This window comes from Grampus griseus (genome assembly GCF_964374135.1).
Source record: "Grampus griseus genome assembly, chromosome: 14".
NCBI classification, from domain to species: domain Eukaryota; kingdom Metazoa; phylum Chordata; class Mammalia; order Artiodactyla; family Delphinidae; genus Grampus; species Grampus griseus.
The window spans coordinates 16,374,612-16,393,219 of NC_139008.1; the positions used below are offsets into that span (position 1 = coordinate 16,374,612).

Here is an 18,608-nt window from a genome sequence, read left to right on the forward strand (position 1 = left end):
ACGCATCCCCACCCCGAGCCCTGCCCACCTTCTGCAATGCCCACAGCTGCTTCCAGCCCAGGCTGGGAAGTGGGTGTATATCACACAGGGGACTCAGGTGGTGTACATTCGGAGCTAAAGGGCAAGGGAGGAGGACCGAAAGGAAAGAGCGGGAGCAGGAGACCTCAGAATTGGGGAGGGGGGAGGGGCATGTGGCAACTGCAGCTCAAGTGACTCAGGTCTTGTATTTACACCTCAGCCGTTTCCGTCTCCCCCCAAAGCCACAGCCTCTCTGTGAGAGGAAGCTGGGGTTTGTGGTTCCTGTTTTGCCTGGGGACAAGGAGTAGGAATGAGGAGGGGGCTGGTAAGAGCTCTGGCTTCTCATTTCAGGGTCATTAATGCTTCCCCAAGAGGAAGAAGGGGCTGGATTGGTGGCTCCAATGCCCATTCCCTCACCTGTAGTCATTCTTGCGAAACGAAACTTGGCTAAACTTTGTACTGTGGTTATTCACGTCTACCTCCCAGCCTCCTTTGAGTTCCTTGAAGGTGGAGGCCATGTATGACACGTTGCTGAATTTCTAGAGCCCGGAATGGGTAGTAGGATCCCAGTTTTCATTGGTTGAGTGATCTGGGAAGCAGACCAAAGGGGGTACATTTCAAACAGCAGTCTGAGGGCCTGGTGGTGAGAAAGAGCTGGGAGAGGTGGGCACTGACTGTTGGAAGCCCACAAGAGAGATTAGCAGGGGAAAGACGTGATGAAGAAAATTCAGGATGTTGCTTTACCACCTAGAGGAAGGTAAGAGAATAATCGCTCCTTATCTGGGACTTTGTGAAGTGACCTTAATCGACACCTTTTCCTTGGGTCCCCTCCCTGAGCCTCACTTTCCAAATTTCCAATTAGAGGAACTAGATGAGATCACAGAATCAGAATCTTGGGCCTTAGAATCATCTGGTCTAAGCACCCTTAATGCAGGCAGGAATCCTGCAGCAGCCAGCACCCCTGCCTCTGGTGCTCTATTTCTTTTTTTGTTTGTTTGTTTGTTTGTTTTTTGCGTTACGCAGGCCTCTCACTGCTGCGGCCTCTCCCGTTGCGGAGCACAGGCTCCGGACGCGTAGGCCCAGCGGCCATGGCCCACGGTCCCAGCCGCTCCGCGGCATGCGGGATCCTCCCGGACCGCACAAACCCGCGTCCCCTGCATCGGCAGGCGGACTCCCAACCACTGTGCCACCAGGGAAGCCCTGGTGCTCTATTTCTTATTGCCGAGTCTCTAAGGTCACCTTTAGGTCTAACGTTGTATGTTCATCAGTAAATTTCCTTTTTTGTTTTCTCATCTGTAAAACCAGGGTTGAACTACTACTTTGGTTCTAAGATAATTTGAAAAAGGGGCTCTGTTAACCACCTTGGATACTGCCAACAGACAATTCATGAAATCTTTTTAGGTGGGTGTTATCTTTATGTGCAGTTTCTAAAGCAATCTAAAGGCAACAACAGATAGAAATAAGAATGACCTGAAGCTGGCTGCCTTTGTTGTCAGCCAGAAACAGTACCGGCTAGGCAGGTGGCCATATTTATTTCTGGCAGTTGCAGAGGAGCTGAAGCCATTTGCAGCCATGATTAGTGCTGGTACGGTAGATCACGGCCTTGGGCGTCCCCAACTAACGTCATGGTTCTTCTTGCTGATCCTACCTATCCCAGTTTTAAACCGGTGGTTCCAGGGTTCTTCCAGCCTCTCTCAGTCCCCCGCCCCGAAACTGGGTAGGTCTAAAGAGAAGATCAAGAAAAGACCCGGAAGTGGTGAGGACCTTCAAGCACGTGATGAGGGACAGACAGGTGCTGTCACGTGATCCGTCATTCCTGAGTGCGGAATGTTTAGGTGCTCTTAAAGGTACAGGCTGCAGGGCCCCCTGCTTTAGAGGGGGCGGGGGCAGAGTCCGACGGGTGGGGCGTGGTGGGGCGTACGAGGGCGCAAGATGGAGGCTGGGGTTAGGGCCGTGGCTCTTAGAGGCGCCAGTGCAGCGGAGAAGCCGGAGCTGGGACCGGCAATGGGACGTTGATCCCTCTCACCTGTCGTAGACCCTCATCCGCCTCATCGGAGCCAACTCTGAACTCTCGCTGACTCTGGACCCCTCGGGGGACCTGAACTTGATGCCATGGGAGGCTGTGCGGGGCGGCGCCTTTCGGATTCGGAGGGTGAGTATTTCTGCCCACCCTCACGGGATTGACTTCCTCGGTCCCGGGAGAACGCCCGTTGGCCCATCGTGCACCTGAGGGGGGGGGGTCAGGCCCTCTTCTTTTCCCCCTTCCAGGAGAGGAGGCCAATCCGGCACTTAGGCCCCCGCCGCAGGACCGTCAGGGGACCCATTGGAAGAACGCGGTGGGCTTCTGGTGAGTGGCCTGAATAGGGTGGGAAGAGGGAAGCAACAAGAGGGGTGAGAAAAGAGAGTTGAGCTTCCAAAAAGGAGCTGAATCCACAAAATATTTACTGAACCGCTTGGTTTGCCCTGAGGCCGTGTGTAAATTTCCCAAATTTCGCTCATCCCCTTATCACCTTCCCCTTTGGGCCAGCTTCTCATATGACCTGCAGGGATCTTTTCTTCATGTTTTTACTCCAACCAACTCAGCCTTTATTTTATTTTTTCATGAAAATAATATCTATTCAAATTCAGAATTCGTGTCTCTGAAATTTTCTGTGTGACCGTTTCTGAGATGAATATCGGTAACAAATCATTTAATTTCTAGACAAATCTCAATGTCATCGGTTATCTTCTTGATTTTAGTTTATCTGAATTTTCGTTTCCTCCGCTGTAAAATGGGCTGATAGCAGGCGCCTTGCCATGTTTGAGGATTTTATTTTATTTTATTAATTTTTATTGGAGTATGGTTGCTTTACTATGTGGTGTTAGCCTCCACTGCACAACAAAATGAATCAGACATACACATACAGACATCCCCTCCCTTTCGGACTTCCCTCCTATTTAGGTTACCACAGTGCATTAGGTAGAGTTCCCTGTGCTATACAGTATGTTCCCATCTGTTGTCCATTTGTACATAGTATCAATAATGTATATGTGTCAATCCCAGTCTCCCAGTTCCTGCCTCCCCACCCCTTTCCCCCTTGGTATCCATACATCTGTTCTCTACGTCTATGTCTCCATTTCTGCTTTGCAAATAAGATCACCTATACCATTTTTCTAGATCCCATATACATGCGTTATTATATGATACTTGCTTTTCTCTTTCTGACTTAACTTCACTCTGTATGACACTTTCTAGGTCTATCCACATCTCTACAGATGACCCAATTTCGTTCCTTTTTATGGCTGAGTAATATTCCATTGTAATTATGTACCACATTTTCTTTATCCATTCCTCCATTGATGGACATTTAGGTAGCTTCCATGTCCTGGCTATTGTAAATAGTGCTGCTATGAACATTGGGGTGCATGTGTTTTTTTGAATTATGGTCTTTTCTGGGTATATGCCCAGTAGAGGGATTGCTGGGTCATATGGTAGTTCCATTTTTAGTTTTTTAAGGAACCTCCATACTGTTTTACATAGTGGCTGTATCAATTTACACTCCCACCAACAGGGTATGAGGGTTCCCTTTTCTCCACACCCTCTCCAGCATTTACTGTTGGTAGATTTTTTTGATGACGGCCATTCTGACCGGTGTGAGGTTATACCTCACTGTAGTTTTGATTTGCATTTCTCTAATAATTAGTGATGTTGAGCATTGTTTCATGTGTTTGGGCCATCTGTATGTCTTCTTTGGAGAAATGTCTATTTAGGTCTTCTGCCCATTTTTCGACTGGGTTGTTTGTTTATTTGATATTGAGCTGTATGAGCTGCTTGTATATTTTGGAGATCCAACTCAGCCTTTAAATTTGTAAATACATGTACTTTTTAAAAGAAAACTGTAAATCACTACTCTGGACGGAAAGCCAGTATTTTCCTAATGCACATTTAAATAAATGCATCACTACCTTTTAAAAGTCATCCACCTACCTCCTAAAATAATTCGAATACTGAGCTTTGGGAAATACTTCTAGCGCTAACCTAAACCTAAACACAGGACTTGGGTAACAGATTGGGTTGGAAGTGAGGCTCTCTCTCTGAGCCTCAGTTTCCCAGCAGTAATATGGGAAGAGCAGCAGTACCACTTCAGAGGCTTGTGAAAAGGACACATGATACCCTGGGGCTGGGTCCTGTTCCCTTCCCATCACTGATGGCAGCTCTGGGAGATGAGAATAAGTGAACCAGGTCCTTCATAGACCATGTAGGGTATTATCTTGTTTTGATGTCTACAGCACTCTGTGAGATAGTCAGGAGAGAAGTTTGAATCCTCATTGTACACATGAGTAGACTGAGGCCACTCGAGTAGGAAGTGGCGGGCTTGGGACCTGAACATAGTCCTTTGGATTTCAAGCCCCCAGCATCTTTCTACCATACCACAGTCAGAGACAGTGGATCAGTGGATGAGAAATGCCCTGGGAACTGAATCATGGTGGGAGCTTGGAGGAGAGAGTCATCAAGGATAACTTCCTTCTCTTCCTGGGAGAGGTCTCGGAGATTAGATATGAACCTAAGTTTGTTGTCCCAAAGCCTGTATTTCTAACCTTCTCACTAAATGGGGATGGGGTCTGGCGACAGAGAAAAAAGAAGGCACAGGAAAGGGGGAGGTTTGGTGCTAGGACTGTGGATAGATTGTATATAATTATATGTCTGTTCTTCTATGTCAATTATATCTCAATAAAACTGGGGGGTGGGGGGATCTGTCCTGCTCACTCCAGGCTCCTGGGCCTCTGCAACAACTTCTCTTACGTGGTGATGCTCAGTGCTGCCCACGACATCCTCAGTCACCAGAGAGCACCTGGGAACCAGAGCCATGTAAGTGACCCTCTCTACCACCACCACCATGTTTAGTCCCTATGGGAAGATGAGGGACTCACCCTTGGGCAGAAACCCACTTGAAAAGTTCATGGAATGAGGTGGCTAAGGGGTGGGGCGAGATGGCTAAAGTTCCCAGACCTGAGAACAGGAAGCGTCTTTAAGAATCAATTTGTTCTTGTAAAGCAATTGCAAACTCAAACGTTGGCTGGGTGGGACTGTAGTCTAAGGCACGGTTTTTTGTTTCTTTTTTTAATTAATTAATTAATTAATTTATGGCTGCGTTGGGTCCTCGTTGCTGTGCACGGGCTTCTCATTGCAGCGGCTTCTGTTGTTGCGGAGCACAGGCTCTAGGTGCGCGGGCTTCAGCAGCTGTGGCTTGAAGGCTCCAGGGCACAGACTCAGTAGTTGTGGCGCACGGGCTCAGCTGCTCCGTGGGATGTGGGATCCTCCCGGACCAGGGCTCGAACCCGTGTCCCCTGCACTGGCAGGAGGACTCTTAACCACTGCGCCACCAGGGAAGCCCTGAGGCATGGTTTTTTAACTCCAGCACTGTTGATGTTTTGGGCTGGATAATTCTTTGTTGTGTGACTTTCCTGTGCATTGTAGGATGTTTAGCAGCATCTCTGGCCTCTGCCCACTGGATGACAATAGCATATCCCTCAGCCTCCAGTTGTGACAACCAAGAATGTCTCCAGACATTGCCAAATGTTCCCTGAAGGGTATAATCATCTCTGATTGAGAACCTCTTGTCTATGATGAGCTGGAGGACGCAGGCCCAAGGGGAACAGCTACCACCTTGCAGGTCCAACAGGGAATTTGGTCCAAGAATAGATTTTTCTGGAAACCCAAATTTTTTAAATGAAAGTTCCCGAGTGTGTTACCCAAATAAAGTCACTTACAAGGCCATCTTTGGTGTGTGGACCATTACTTTGAGACTTCTATGGAAACCTCCCCTTCCCCCTTGTGCACATAGAGGAACTGAGGTCTTAAGAAGCCAGTGCTAACCCAAGGCCATCCTTCAAGTTAGAGCAGAGCTGGGAATGGAGCCCGGCCCTGTTTGTCTGCCCTCCTGCCTCCCTGGGTGAAAGACTTTCTTGTCTCCCATCAGGTGGACCCAGACCCAACACCCACCTCCCATAATAGCTCATCTCGATTTGACTGCAATTCTGTCTCCACAGCTGTGAGTACCCATCTGGTCCTCCCTTTACCCTTACTCTGGGTCTGTAGACCCCACCCACACCCCCTCAGCACCCAGCTGGTACTATCATGACTCCACTAATTAAGACGGCCATTTACTGAGCCCTTTCTGTGTGCAGCGTATATTAGCTTATTGAATCCATACAACAGTACTGAGTTAGGCTCTGTAATCATCCCCGTTTTCCGAATAAGGAGACTGAAGCTCAGAGAATGTGAATACCTTGACCCACAGCTAAGGAGAGGCAGACCTGGGACTGGAACTCAGATCTGTGTGACTTCAGAGCCTGTGTTTGTAGCAGTCTAATGGGCTGGTTTCTATCTTTCCTTGGCCACTTGGTTGGGAGGGTTGTCCCTGGGAAAGTCTGGGGTCTCACTCTGTTCTCCTGTCCCAGGCGGTGCTCCTGGCAGACATCCTTCCCACCCTCGTCATCAAATTGCTGGCTCCTCTTGGCCTTCATCTGCTGCCCTACAGGTCTGGGTGGAGGTGGCGGGAGGAAAGGCAGGTGGGATCTGACAGTGGGGAGGCTGGGAGGGCAGAGGAGGTGGCGAGAGGGCTGGGGAGCTGAGAATGGCAGCTGACCATCCCCCCCGGCCCATATCTCCCTTCAGCCCCCGGGTGCTCACCAGTGGGGTTTGTGCTGCTGGAAGCTTCATCCTGGTTGCCTTTTCTCATTCGGTGGGAATCAGCCTGTGTGGTGAGTGTGAGGTTTTGTGTCAGGTGGGGGGGTTCAAAGGAACTACAACAGAGCATTGGTGGGGGTAATCTCCTCAGCTTCCCAGAGGAGAAGGATTATTTTTGTAACCCCCGAGAAGCATGCTAAGACTGTCACAATAGGGAACGGAAGATGAGGTCGATTTGGAGGGGTAGGCGGTGGGGAAGATGGGAGGAAATGGACGGATTAGATGGAGATCAAGATGAGTAGTCACCAGGCGTCTGTGATGGAGGTGGAGGAGGCATCAAGGATGAGTTCTTGGGAATTCCCCGGCGGTCCAGTGGTTAGAACTCGCTGCTTTCACTGCCATGGCCTGGGGTCAACCTCTGGTCGAGGAACTAAGATCCCGCAAGCCTTGCAGTGCGGCCAAAAAAAAGAATGAATTCTTACTCCTGATTTGATAATTGGGCGGATGGAGGTACCATTCCCTATGAGAGGACATGCAGAGGAAGGGGTTGGTTCTACTTCAGATCTGGAGCCCAGCCTATCCAAGGGATCTGTTTTTAGCCCCTCTGTGCAGATGCAGAGGAGGCTGTGGCCACACCCCTTAGGGAATTGAGGCTATTGGGGAAAGGCTAGGTAGGTATGGCCATGCTTGTCCTTCTCCAGGTGTGGTCTTGGCTAGCATCTCTTCAGGTCTGGGGGAGGTCACCTTCCTCTCACTCACCGCCTTCTACCCCAGGTAAGCAGGCAGAGCAGGGAGTGAGGGGAGGGGTTCCCACTGCTGGCTTTGGTCCTTCTTAGTGCTACTGTGTTCTCCTTCTCAGGGCTGTGATCTCCTGGTGGTCCTCAGGTACTGGCGGAGCAGGGCTGCTGGGGGCACTGTCCTACCTGGGCCTCACCCAGGCTGGCCTCTCTCCCCAGCACACCCTGCTGTCCATGCTGGGTATACCCGCACTGCTGCTGGCCAGGTAAGCGGCCTGGGCTGGGAGGAAGAGGGATTCGAGGAGAGAGAACTTGCACGATCCCAATCTTCAGATCCCTACAGCCATGTGGGGGGATGTGGGTTCTGGACTCCAATAGGCCCGAGTCTGAGTTCTGGGCTGCCACTTGTTAACTGTGTTGTATGGGACGAGTTACTTTACGTCTCTGACCCTCAGTTTTCCCATATTTCAAATGATGGTGGCTTTCCTTGCTTCCCCGTGCGGTGACATGCGTGAAGCATTCATTACAGTGTGGTTCCTACAATGAGGGGGCAAGGATAGACTCTGTTCATTTTGTGTGTATTTTCATGTGAATTAGGAAAAGTTTCAATTGGTCGACCAAACCTGTGATTTCACAGATTATCGCTTAGGATAAGGCCGTGTAGAAAAAGTGAATCAATTGAAAGGGAAATATTAAATAAAAAATATTATACACAGAGGGAATGTGGATATGGCAAATGTCATGAAGGCAAAACATAAGTGACCAAACTTTGGAAACTTCTGGCCTAGCACAAAATGAACACATGATAAATGGTAGCTAGAGCGATTATTAGAAAAACAACAACAAGAAAACAGAGCTGACACGCTTGGCGTGAGCCAGGAATCAAAACGAGGGCCCATGGATTAGAAACAACAAGGAGATACATTTCAGTTCCAGAGAAAGAAGCATTTTTGCGCAGTTGGAGTTCTCTGGCCAAGGATGGAGGGCCTTGGCGGAGAGGAGGAATGAGGGGGGCTGCCCTGGGAAGAAGTGGCCTTTCCAGCCTGACAGAGGCTCTTCAATCTTCTTTTCATTCTTCCCACTTCCAGCTATTTCTTGTTGCTCACGTCTCCTGGGCCCCAGGACCCTGGAGGGGAAGGGGAGGCAGACACGGCAGCCCGGCAGCCCCTGATAAACAGCGAGGCCCCAGAGTGGAAGCCAGGTAGGAGACACAGTGACCGTCAGAGCGGTCACTTTCTCTGAGTTTCAGCCTTTTCCTCTCTACTGTGGGCAGTCAGAAGAGGGAGTGGATAGGCGTGCTGGTTACGGTGAGAGCCGATCACATTCATCCACTCAGGAAATACTCACTGCGTACTGACTGCGTGTTATACCATTCCTAAACAAATAAGAGAATCTGAAGCACGTTGTTTTCACACGTTGATGAGTACTAGAAGAACGTAACAGAGTGATGTGCTTAGAAATGACAGATGGGGGGACTTGCCTGGTGGTCCAGTGGTTAGGACTCTGAGCTTCCACTGCAGGGGGCACGGGTTTGATCCCTGGTTGGGGAACTAAGATCCCACATGCCGTGCAGTGTGGCCAAAAAAAAAAAAAAAAGCAAGAAATGACAGATGGGGGGAGGAAAGGGGTTCTATTTAGAGAAGGTGGTCAGTGAAGGCCTTTTTGAGGACATCTCATTGGGCTGAAATATGAATGACAAGGAGTCAGCCCTGTGCACATCCAGGTGAACAGGTTTCAGGTAGAGGGAAGAGCAAGTGCTAAGGCCCTGTGGTGGGAATGAGCTTGGGTGTTCAAAACCAGAAAGAAGGGCCCACTGTGGCTGGGTAGGGGTGTACCGCCATCAGGCTGTACAAGAACCATGAAGAAGTCTCATCTAGTTACTTTTTTTTTTAATCATGGTAAAGTATCCATACCATGAAGTTTACCAATTTAACCATTTTTAATTGTACAGTCCAGTGGCGTATGTGCTTTCACACTCCTGTGTTGGCTGGCTGATTCTTGCACACCAGCACCCCTTTTCTGAGTCAGTGTGCCGACCTCACCTGCCCTTCTCTCCCTGCCCCCCTGCAGGCTCCAGCTCACACCTGTCCCTTCAGGAAAGGTGGACCGTGTTTAAGGTACGGACGGTGGCTCTGGCGTGTCCCCTGCGGCCAGTGTTCATCTCCCAGCCTCCCGCTTATGTCTCCTGACCCTTCCAGGGCCTGCTGCGCTACATCGTCCCCTTGGTGCTGGTTTACTTTGCTGAGTATTTCATCAACCAGGGACTTGTGAGTGAGGGCTGCCGGGAGGGGTGTGGAAATAGTGATGAGGGTGGGGACCCACACATCCCCGTCCATCTCCCCCATCTGGTCCTTGCTGCAGTTTGAACTCCTCTTCTTCCGGAACACGTTCCTGAGTCACGCTCAGCAATACCGCTGGTGAGAAGACTGAGGGTGGGTGGCAGCACGGCAGTGGGCTGGGGGGCGGGCCTTTGATGGTAAGGACTGGGGTTGGGAGGGGCTGCCCTGCCGAGTAGGCACCAGAGGGGCTTCCTCTTACTCGCCGCCCCCTTGAAGGTACCAGATGCTGTACCAGGCCGGCGTCTTTGCCTCCCGCTCTTCTCTCCGCTGCTGTCACATCCGCCACACATGGGCCCTGGCCTTGCTACAGGTACTGAGCCCCTGGCCCTCGCTCTTCACCTGCCTTGGCTCCCAGCTTCCCTAGGCCCCGATGCTTCCCTCCCTCAGCAGGGGTTATTGATTGCATACCGTCATGTTCTAAGCACGGGGAACAGAGGCCAGCAGGGATCTGTGTAAAATGAGTGGCCTCAGGAGCCAGGCAAACCTGGATGCAGATCCCAGCTTCTGTACTCGGTAGCTGTGTGATTTAGGGCAGGTCCCGGAACTCGTCTGAGCCTCAGTTTCCTCATGTATAAATCAGGCATGGTTGTAAGAAATAGAAATGCAAAGAATGAAAGAACAAGAATCTGTATTGTGTCTTAATCAGCTAGAAGCACTTATTTAATGATTATTTGCCCAAGCCTCATGCAGAGAGGCAGGCTTTCAAATAATGTTTCCAACGATAAGAAAATGTTCAGTTCTTTTATTCTGGATGGTTAATTACAATAGAATCAGTGACATTGGAGTCAACAGGTTATTTATCTCAAGGCTGGTGAGCAAATTCATGGCAAAGGTCATGTAAGTGATTAAGCTTTAAATGAACGAAAATACCTACAACAGTCTAACAAAAGGAGTTTTACTTAACCAGCATTCATGTTTCATTGTCACATGTCTACGGCCACTGAAGGTAACTATTAAAAAAACTTCAACTCTTTTTTTTTTTTTTTTTTTGGAAAGAGAACATGATTTTAAACATTCACGTCTTCTTACTTGTTTCTAAATGTCAGAGTTCTCGGTGGTCAGACTTGAAAACACTTTAAAACAAGTCATTGGCAACCTCCAAATTATTCTCGGTGACTCTTATATCCCTCTGGGCCATAATCTTGGGACCAGACGGGCATATAAAAAAATCGCCTTTAAAATAAAGCTTCAACTCTTACAGGAAAGTTTTTTGCCCTTTTCAATAATTCAATTCTGTGATAACAATATAGAGAATTATGGTAGATGACACTTTAATGTTATGTCAACAGCAGGCAGATATCCTCTAACTTCCTTCCTTATTTGCCTGAGCAGGACTGCCACCCCAGGGCTTTGTACCCGCCAAGTCCCAGATTGTATCAACAATTCTTTTTTTTTTTTGACCACACCACACGGCATTTGGGTTCTTAGTCCCCTGACCAGGGATCGAACCCATGCCCCCTGCAGTGGAAGCACGGAGTCTTAACCACTAGACCACCAGGGAAGTCCCTGTATCAACAATTCTTAACTCAGGGTTCTACATTAGATGCCACTGAAATGTGTGGCTTATGATTTTAGCTATAATTTTAACCAAGGTTGCTTCATAGAATTAGCAGCTTATAATCATTTAATTCCATTACAGAAAGTGTCTGGCCTAATGCTCCAGATAAAAGCATCTGCAGTGTTTCTAGGGTCATATTAGTATTACCAGGGTGTGTTCTTTTAAATGCAGATCTCTGAGCCCACCTCACTCTTCCTGAATTAGAACCTCTGAGGGCAAGGCCTGTGTAGGTAACAAGATCCGCAAGTGATCTGTGTGTACATTAAGCATGTGAACCACTGGGGTGGCCTACACACTGGGGAGGCAACCCTGTGCACTGAGGACCGGGACAGTGGGATCCCCTGAAGGACTGGGGCACAGAGAAAGGGACCTACACCCTTGGGTGGGGTCAGCGAGCCTTCTTAGAAGGCGTGGGGACATCTAAGCCACGGTTTCTCAACCTTGGTGTTATTGCATTCCGGGCTGGATCCTTCTTTGCTGTGACGCTGTCCTGTGAGCTGTGGGATGTTGAGCAGCGTGCCTGGCCTCTGCCCACTGCATGCCCGTAACACCCTCCCTTCCCGGTTGTAACAACCAGGAACATCTCCAGATGTTGCCAAATGTCCCCTAGGCAGCAAAGTCACGCCTAGTTGAGAACCTCTGGTCTCACCATAGCCTCAGTTTGATAAAATAGAGGGGAACCTCTCCATTCAGGAAGACTCTGGGAGGAGGAATGAGATCATAGGAGTGAGAGTGACCCTGATCCAAGCTGAGCTGTGAACGGTGGTGACGAGGGGCGCCCAAGTGGGGGAAGGTGGGATAGCATCACAGGCAGAAGGAGTGCCACGGGCAAAGGGAGGAGGGGAGGAGACCCCCAAGGTCTAGGATGCTGGGATGCAGTAGGGAGAAGGCCTACCCCAGATCCCAGGATCTGGTAGGCCAGCTGGGTGTTGGGATTTGATCCAGGCCTGTCAGCCCTCATCCTCATCAGCATCTCTCAGAACCGGGGCCCGCTGGACGGGATGTCACCTCCCTTCCTGCCCACCTCTGGTCCCAGGCTCAGCCCTCCCCTCCACCTGCACCCACAGTGCCTCAACCTGGCCTTCCTGCTGGCGGACGTGTGGCTGAGCTTCCTGCCGAGCATCTACCTCGTCTTCCTGATCATTCTGTATGAGGGACTCCTGGGGGGCGCGGCCTATGTGAACACCTTTCACAACATTGCCCTGGAGGTCAGCACCAGTCGGTCGAGGGCTGTGGGTGGGTGGCCTCTCTGGGAAAGTGCCAGGCAGAGGTAGCTAGGACTGAAGCCTCACCCCTGCTCCCCACCCTCCCCAGACCAGCAGTGAGCACCGGGAGTTTGCCATGGCAACCACCTGTATCTCGGACACCTTGGGGATCTCGCTGTCAGGGCTCCTGGCCCTGCCTCTGCACGACTTCCTCTGCCAGCTCTCCTGACACTCTGACTCCTTGGAGCATAGGACACAGTGACCTGGGCCCACACTGACAGGCGGGCAGGTCGGACCGACCCCAGGCCCACGGCCCAGAGCCCACCCGTGAGCTCTGCCCCCAGCCATCCCTGCACGGCTGGGATGTAGAAAAGTGCTGAGGTCCTGTTCCCCTTTGCTGGAGGGGCAGCGGTTTTCTTCCACTCCCAAGCTGCTTTCGGGGAATTTCTTTGCATTATGCCTTCAGAATAAATGCCTATTTTATCAATTGACTCTTGTGCCATTTTTCTCTCTGAAAAAACATTTTCTTCTATTATAAAAGCAGGAAGCTCACTTTGGAATATATACAGGAGCGTGTAAAGAAAGTCTTTCAGCAAATTGTCTAGTCTTTGAGGCTTTGCTTATTTGTTAATTCCTTTATTCCTTTACTCATTCATTCACTGTGTGGGACAATCTGTATGCATTTTTTCCCCAACACGTAAGTTTCCAAACTTACAGAGAAGTTGAAAGAACTTACACAATGATTATTGATGTAGGTACCACCTGGGTTCTACAATGAATGTTTTGTTCAACTTTTTTTTTTTTTTTTTTGGCGGTACGCGGGCCTCTCACTGCTGTGGCCTCTTCCGCTGCGGAGCACAGGCTCTGGACGTGCAGGCTCAGCCGCCATGGCTCACGGGCCCAGCCGCTTCACGGCACGTGGGATCCTCCCAGACGGGGACACGAACCCGTATCCCGTGCATCGGCAGGCAGACTCCCAACCAGTGTGCCACCAGGGAAGCCCAGTTCAACTTATTTTGTGATGCATTTCAAAGTAGGAGGTTGACTGCAATACACCTCCCTCTAAATGCTCCAGCATGCACATTTTTACCTAGAATCCAGTCTATTTTACAAGTCCCTTTTTTAAAAAATTTATTTATTTTTGGCTGCGTTGGGTCTTCGTTGCTGCACGCGCAGGCTTTCTCTAATTGTGGCGAGCGGGGGCTACTCTTCGTTGTGGTGCGAGGGCTTCTCATTGTGGCTTCTCTTGTTGCGGAGCATGGGCTGTAGGCGCTTGGGCTTCAGTAGTTGCAGCACACGGGCTCAGCAGTAGTTGCGGCTCGTGGGCTCTAGGGCGTGCGGGCTTCAGTAGTTGTGGCGCACAGGCTTAGCTGCTCCATGGCATGTGGGAAGTCCCAACAGTACCTTAAAAAAGGACTTGTAGAGGGACTTCCCTGGTGGCACAGTGGTTAAGAGTCCACCTGCCAATGCAGGGGACACGGGTTCGAGCCCTGATCCAGAAAGATCCCACGTGCCGCAGAGCAACTACACCCGTGCGCCACAACTACTGAGCCTGCGCTCTAGTGCCCGTGAGCCACAACTACTGAGCCCACGTGCCACAACTACTGAAGCCCACGTGCCTAGAGCCTGTGCTCTGCAACAAGAGAAGCCACCGCAATGAGAAGCCCACGCACTGCAGCGAAGAGTAGCCCCTGCTCTCCACAACTAGAGAAAGCCCGCATGCAGCAACGAAGACCCAACACAGCCAAAAATAAATAAATTAATTAATTTAAAAAATAAGGTACTATTTATATACAGTAAAATACACAAATCATTATATATTTTTAAAGTAACTGAGGTTGGCTTAGCAGTATTTCCCATACTTCACTGTTAACCGTCTCTACCATATTTGCGATATCTGTGCATAACAGTACATTTATTAAGATTTTTTGGGAATTCCCTTGGCGGTCCAGTGGTTAGGACTCTGTGCTTCCACGGCAGGGGGCACAGGTTCCGTCGGGGAATTAAGATCCCATGTGGTGCAGCTAAAAAAAAAATTTTTTTTTCATTATAGGGAATTTCCTGGTGGTCCAGTGGTTAGGACTTAGCACTCTCACTGCTGAGGGCCTGGGTTTAATCCCTGGTCAGGGAACTAAGTTCTCACAAGCCTCACAGCATGGCCAAATAAATACTTTTCATTAACGCAACTAATTTTTAATAAAATTCACTCATTTTAAAGGGAAACGATGTTACTATTGAAATCATGAGTTTGGAATGCTAGTTATATATATTTTTTCTATGACACAATAAAATAAATACATAGGACTTCCCTGGTGGTCCAGTGGTTAACACTCTGAGCTCCCAACGCAGAGGGTCCGGGCTAGATCCCTGATCAGGGAACTAGATCCTGCAGGCCACAACTAAGACCTGGCGCAGCCAAATAAATAAATATTTTTTAAAAATACATAGCTGTTGGAGGGTAAAATGAACATTCAGGTACTACCGCCTGAGGCCACCTCATCTCTACCAGTAATGCTTGTGGCCCACACTCAGGGGAAGTGCTGACACAGTGCTTGATAGCAGGGGCTTTGGCAGTGGAGAAACCTGGTTTTGGGGTCCCAACTCTGCTATTCAGTAGCTCTATGATCTTAGGCAAGTCTCTCCATCTCTCTGCACCTTAATTTCTTGACGTGTCACATGGGAATAACAATAGTATCAACACAGCATAAGGTGGTTGTGGAAATTACATGAGCTCCTGGGAAACCATAGCACTCAGTATATGTTAGCTTAGATCATGCTATGGTTTGAATCCTGCCTTTACATTTTACATTGCCTTATGCCAGTGGTTCTCAAACTTTAGTGTGCACCAGAGGGCTTGTTAAAGCACAGATTGCTGGACTTCCCTGGTGGTGCAGTGGTTGAGAATCCGCCTGCCAATGCAGGGGACATGGGTTCGATCCCTGGTCCAGGAAGATCCCACATGCTGCGGAGCAACTAAACCCATGCGCCACAACTGCTGAGGCTGGACGCCACAAATACTGAGCCCGCGCACCTAGAGCCCGTGCTCTGCAAGAAGAGAAGCAACCGCAGTGAGAAGGCCGTGCACCACAATGAAGAGTAGCCCCTACTCACTGCAACTAGAGAAAGCCCACGTGCAGCAATGAAGACCCAGTGCAGCCAAAAATAAACTAATAAAATAAATAAATAAATAAAAAAGTACAGATTGCTGGGTTCATATCCAAAATATATAAAGAAATCATACAATCCAATAGCAAAAAAAGGAAATAATCCAATTTAAAAATGGGCAAAGGAACTGCATAGATGTTTCTCCAAAGAAATACGAAAGGCCAACAGGCCAACAGGTACTTGAAAAGATGTTCAACAGCACTATTCATGGGAGTTCCTTGGTGGCCTAGTGGTTAGGATTCGGGGCTTTCACTGCCATGCCTGGGTTCAATCCCTGGTCGGGGAACTGATATCCCGCAAGCTGAGTGGCACGGCCAACTAGTCATTAGGGAAATGCAAATCAAAACCACAATGAGATGTCACCTCACACCTCTTAGATTAGCCATCATCAAAAAGACCAGAGGTAACAAATGCTGGCATGGTTGTACAGAAAAGGGAACACTTGGGCACTGTTGGTGGGATTGTAAATTTGCACAGCCACTATGGAAAACAGTATAGAAGATCCTCAAAAAATTAAAAGAACTACCATATGATGCAGACATTCCACTTCTGCAAATATATCCAAAGGAAACAAAAACACTAATTTGAAAAGATATCTGCACCCCTATGTACGTAGCGGCATTATTTACAATAGCCAAGACATGGAAACAACCTAAGTGTCCATTGATGGATGAATGATGAAGAAGTTGTGGAATATATATATATATATATATATATATATATATATACAATGGAATATTATTCAGCCGTTAAAAATGAGGAAATTCTACCATTTGCAACTACATGGATGAAGCTTAAAGGCATTATAGTAAGTGAAATAAGTCAGATAGATAAGGACAAATACTGTATGATTTCACTTACATGTGGAATAAAAAAAGAACAAAACTTTTTTTTTTTGGCTACACCACTCAGCTTGTGGGATCTTAGTTCCCCATCCAGGGCTTGAACATAGGCCACAGCAGTGAATGCACTAATTTATGATCCATGAACATAGGATGTCATTCTGCTTATTTAGATCTTTATTTTCTTTCAACAATGCTTTGTAGTTTTCATCGTATATATTTGCACCTCTTTTGTTAAATTTATACCTAAGTATTTTATTCTTTTTGTTGCTTTTGTACATCGAATTACTTTCCTAATTTCCTTTTTGGATTCTTCATTACAAGTGTCTAGAAATACAATTGATTTTTTTTTAAATACAATTGATTTTTGTCTATTGATCTTTTTTTTTTTTTGCTGTACGCGGGCCTCTCACCGCTGTGGTCTCTTTCGTTGTGGAGCACAGGCTTCGGACGCGCAGGCCCAGCGGCCATGGCCCATGGGCCCAGCTGCTCCACGGCATGCGGGATCCTCCCAGACCAGGGCACGAACCCATGTCCCCTGCATCGGCTGGCAGACTCTCAACCACTGCGCCACCAGGTAAGCCCTGTCTATTGATCTTTTATGCTCCAACTCTGCTGAACTTGTTATTAGTTCAAATAGGTTTTTGTAGATTCCTTAGGATTTTCTATATACAAGATTATGTCCTCTGCAAACCTTTCTAATCTGGATGCTTTTTATTTCACCTTCTGGCCTAATTGCCTTGACTAGAGCCTCCATTACAACATTAAATAGAAGTGGCAACATTCTTCAACATTCAAATAGAAGTAGACATTCTTGTCTTGTTCCTGATATTAGGGAAAAAGCTTTTAGTCTTTCATCATTAAGTATGATATTAGCTGTGGATTTTTTGTGGATGCCCTTTATCATATGGAGGAAGTTCCCTTCTATTCCTAGTTTGTTAGGTGTTTTGATCATGAAGGGGTTTTCAATATTGTCAACTGCTTTTTTTTTCATCTATTGAGATGATCGTGTGTTTTTTGTCCTTTATTCTATTGATATGGTGTATTAGCGAATTAATATTCATTTTCATATGTAAAGCTGACTTTGCATTTCTGATAAATACCACTTGGTCATGGTCTATGTATTAGATTTTCTAGTATTTTGCTGAGGATTTTTATGCCTCTATTCGTAAGAGAAATTGGTCTGAAATTTTCTTTTCTCGTGTCATTTTTGTCTGGTTTTGATATCCAGGCAATGCAGGCCTCAGAGAATGAGTTGGGAAGTGTTCCCTCTACTATTTTTTGGGATGAGTTTGTGAAGAACTGGTGTTAATTCTTTAAATATTTGAGGAATTAACTAGTGAAACGATCTGGATCTGGGCTTTTCTCTGTGGGTACTTTTTGCTATGTGTGGTTTTTAAGCAGTTGAAATGTGGTTAGTATGCCTGAGAAACTGAACTTTTAATTTCATTTAATATTAATTAATTAGGTTAAATATAATAAGCCACAGATGGTTGTTTTTACAGAACAGGTCTTGAACAGTGGTACTCAATGGGGTGGTATTGCCCTCTATCGTCATTCTGGAAGTTTGTGGGATTTTGAATCTCACTGTAAATGGAGCAGAGCCCTTTAGAAGGTGAGGGCCTAGCCATCCTGCCATGCACAACACGGTCCTTTGTGAAGAGTAATTTTCCTACGCCTGAGAGGCTTTTCACTGTCTCCCCGCAACCCAGACATCTAATTCCATTTTACATGTGAACCCAAAGTATATCTTGCTTGGTTTTAATATATGTGAATTTTCCAGGATTTCAACTATCATGTTCATTGAAGGAAGACTGTACTTCATTTTGTTTGAACATTTACCAAGAGCTTTTTGCTGTATTTGGAAAATCCCCTCACTAAAGGCAACACCCAGTGTCTCATTCACTGTGATTCTAAGTACACATAAAAATGCTAAGTATATATACACATACTTATTTCAAAATATCAAATATGAAGAAAAAAATTCAACGTTTGTTCATATGATAATCGTCATTTCATAAATCCAAACTATGTCATTGCAAATAGGTGCAAATCTCTATTTCTTTATATCTTC

The 18,608-nt window shown here is 47.6% G+C and overlaps 1 protein-coding gene across 2 annotated transcripts; it reads left to right on the plus strand.

Moving 5' to 3' along the window:
• Positions 1–629: 629 nt before the first annotated feature.
• On the plus strand, positions 630–13,018 carry CLN3 (CLN3 lysosomal/endosomal transmembrane protein, battenin). Of its 2 annotated transcripts, XM_082671266.1 has the most exons (17): positions 630–775; positions 1,676–1,865; positions 2,054–2,170; positions 2,287–2,365; positions 4,771–4,867; positions 5,979–6,050; positions 6,460–6,539; positions 6,677–6,762; positions 7,390–7,462; positions 7,548–7,691; positions 8,514–8,626; positions 9,496–9,542; positions 9,624–9,692; positions 9,787–9,842; positions 9,981–10,074; positions 12,390–12,530; positions 12,637–13,018. In XM_082671266.1, exons 3-17 carry the CDS (start codon positions 2,131–2,133, stop codon positions 12,754–12,756), a joined length of 1,311 nt encoding a protein of 436 aa, XP_082527392.1. In that variant the 5' UTR covers positions 630–775; positions 1,676–1,865; positions 2,054–2,130; the 3' UTR covers positions 12,757–13,018. The 2 variants fall into 2 exon arrangements, with proteins under 2 accessions (XP_082527392.1, XP_082527393.1); XM_082671267.1 differs by lacking the exons at positions 630–775; positions 1,676–1,865 and having other exon boundaries at positions 1,915–2,170.
• Positions 13,019–18,608: the final 5,590 nt, after the last annotated feature.

Bases quoted from the DNA above. Each gene is read 5' to 3' on its own strand.
- CLN3 (XM_082671266.1), top strand. From the start codon at position 2,131: ATGGGAGGCTGTGCGGGGCGGCGCCTTTCGGATTCGGAGG. The intron at 2,366-4,770 runs GTGAGTGGCCTG...TGCTCACTCCAG, and splicing joins AAGAACGCGGTGGGCTTCTG to GCTCCTGGGCCTCTGCAACA. The intron at 6,051-6,459 runs GTGAGTACCCAT...CTCCTGTCCCAG, and splicing joins GCAATTCTGTCTCCACAGCT to GCGGTGCTCCTGGCAGACAT.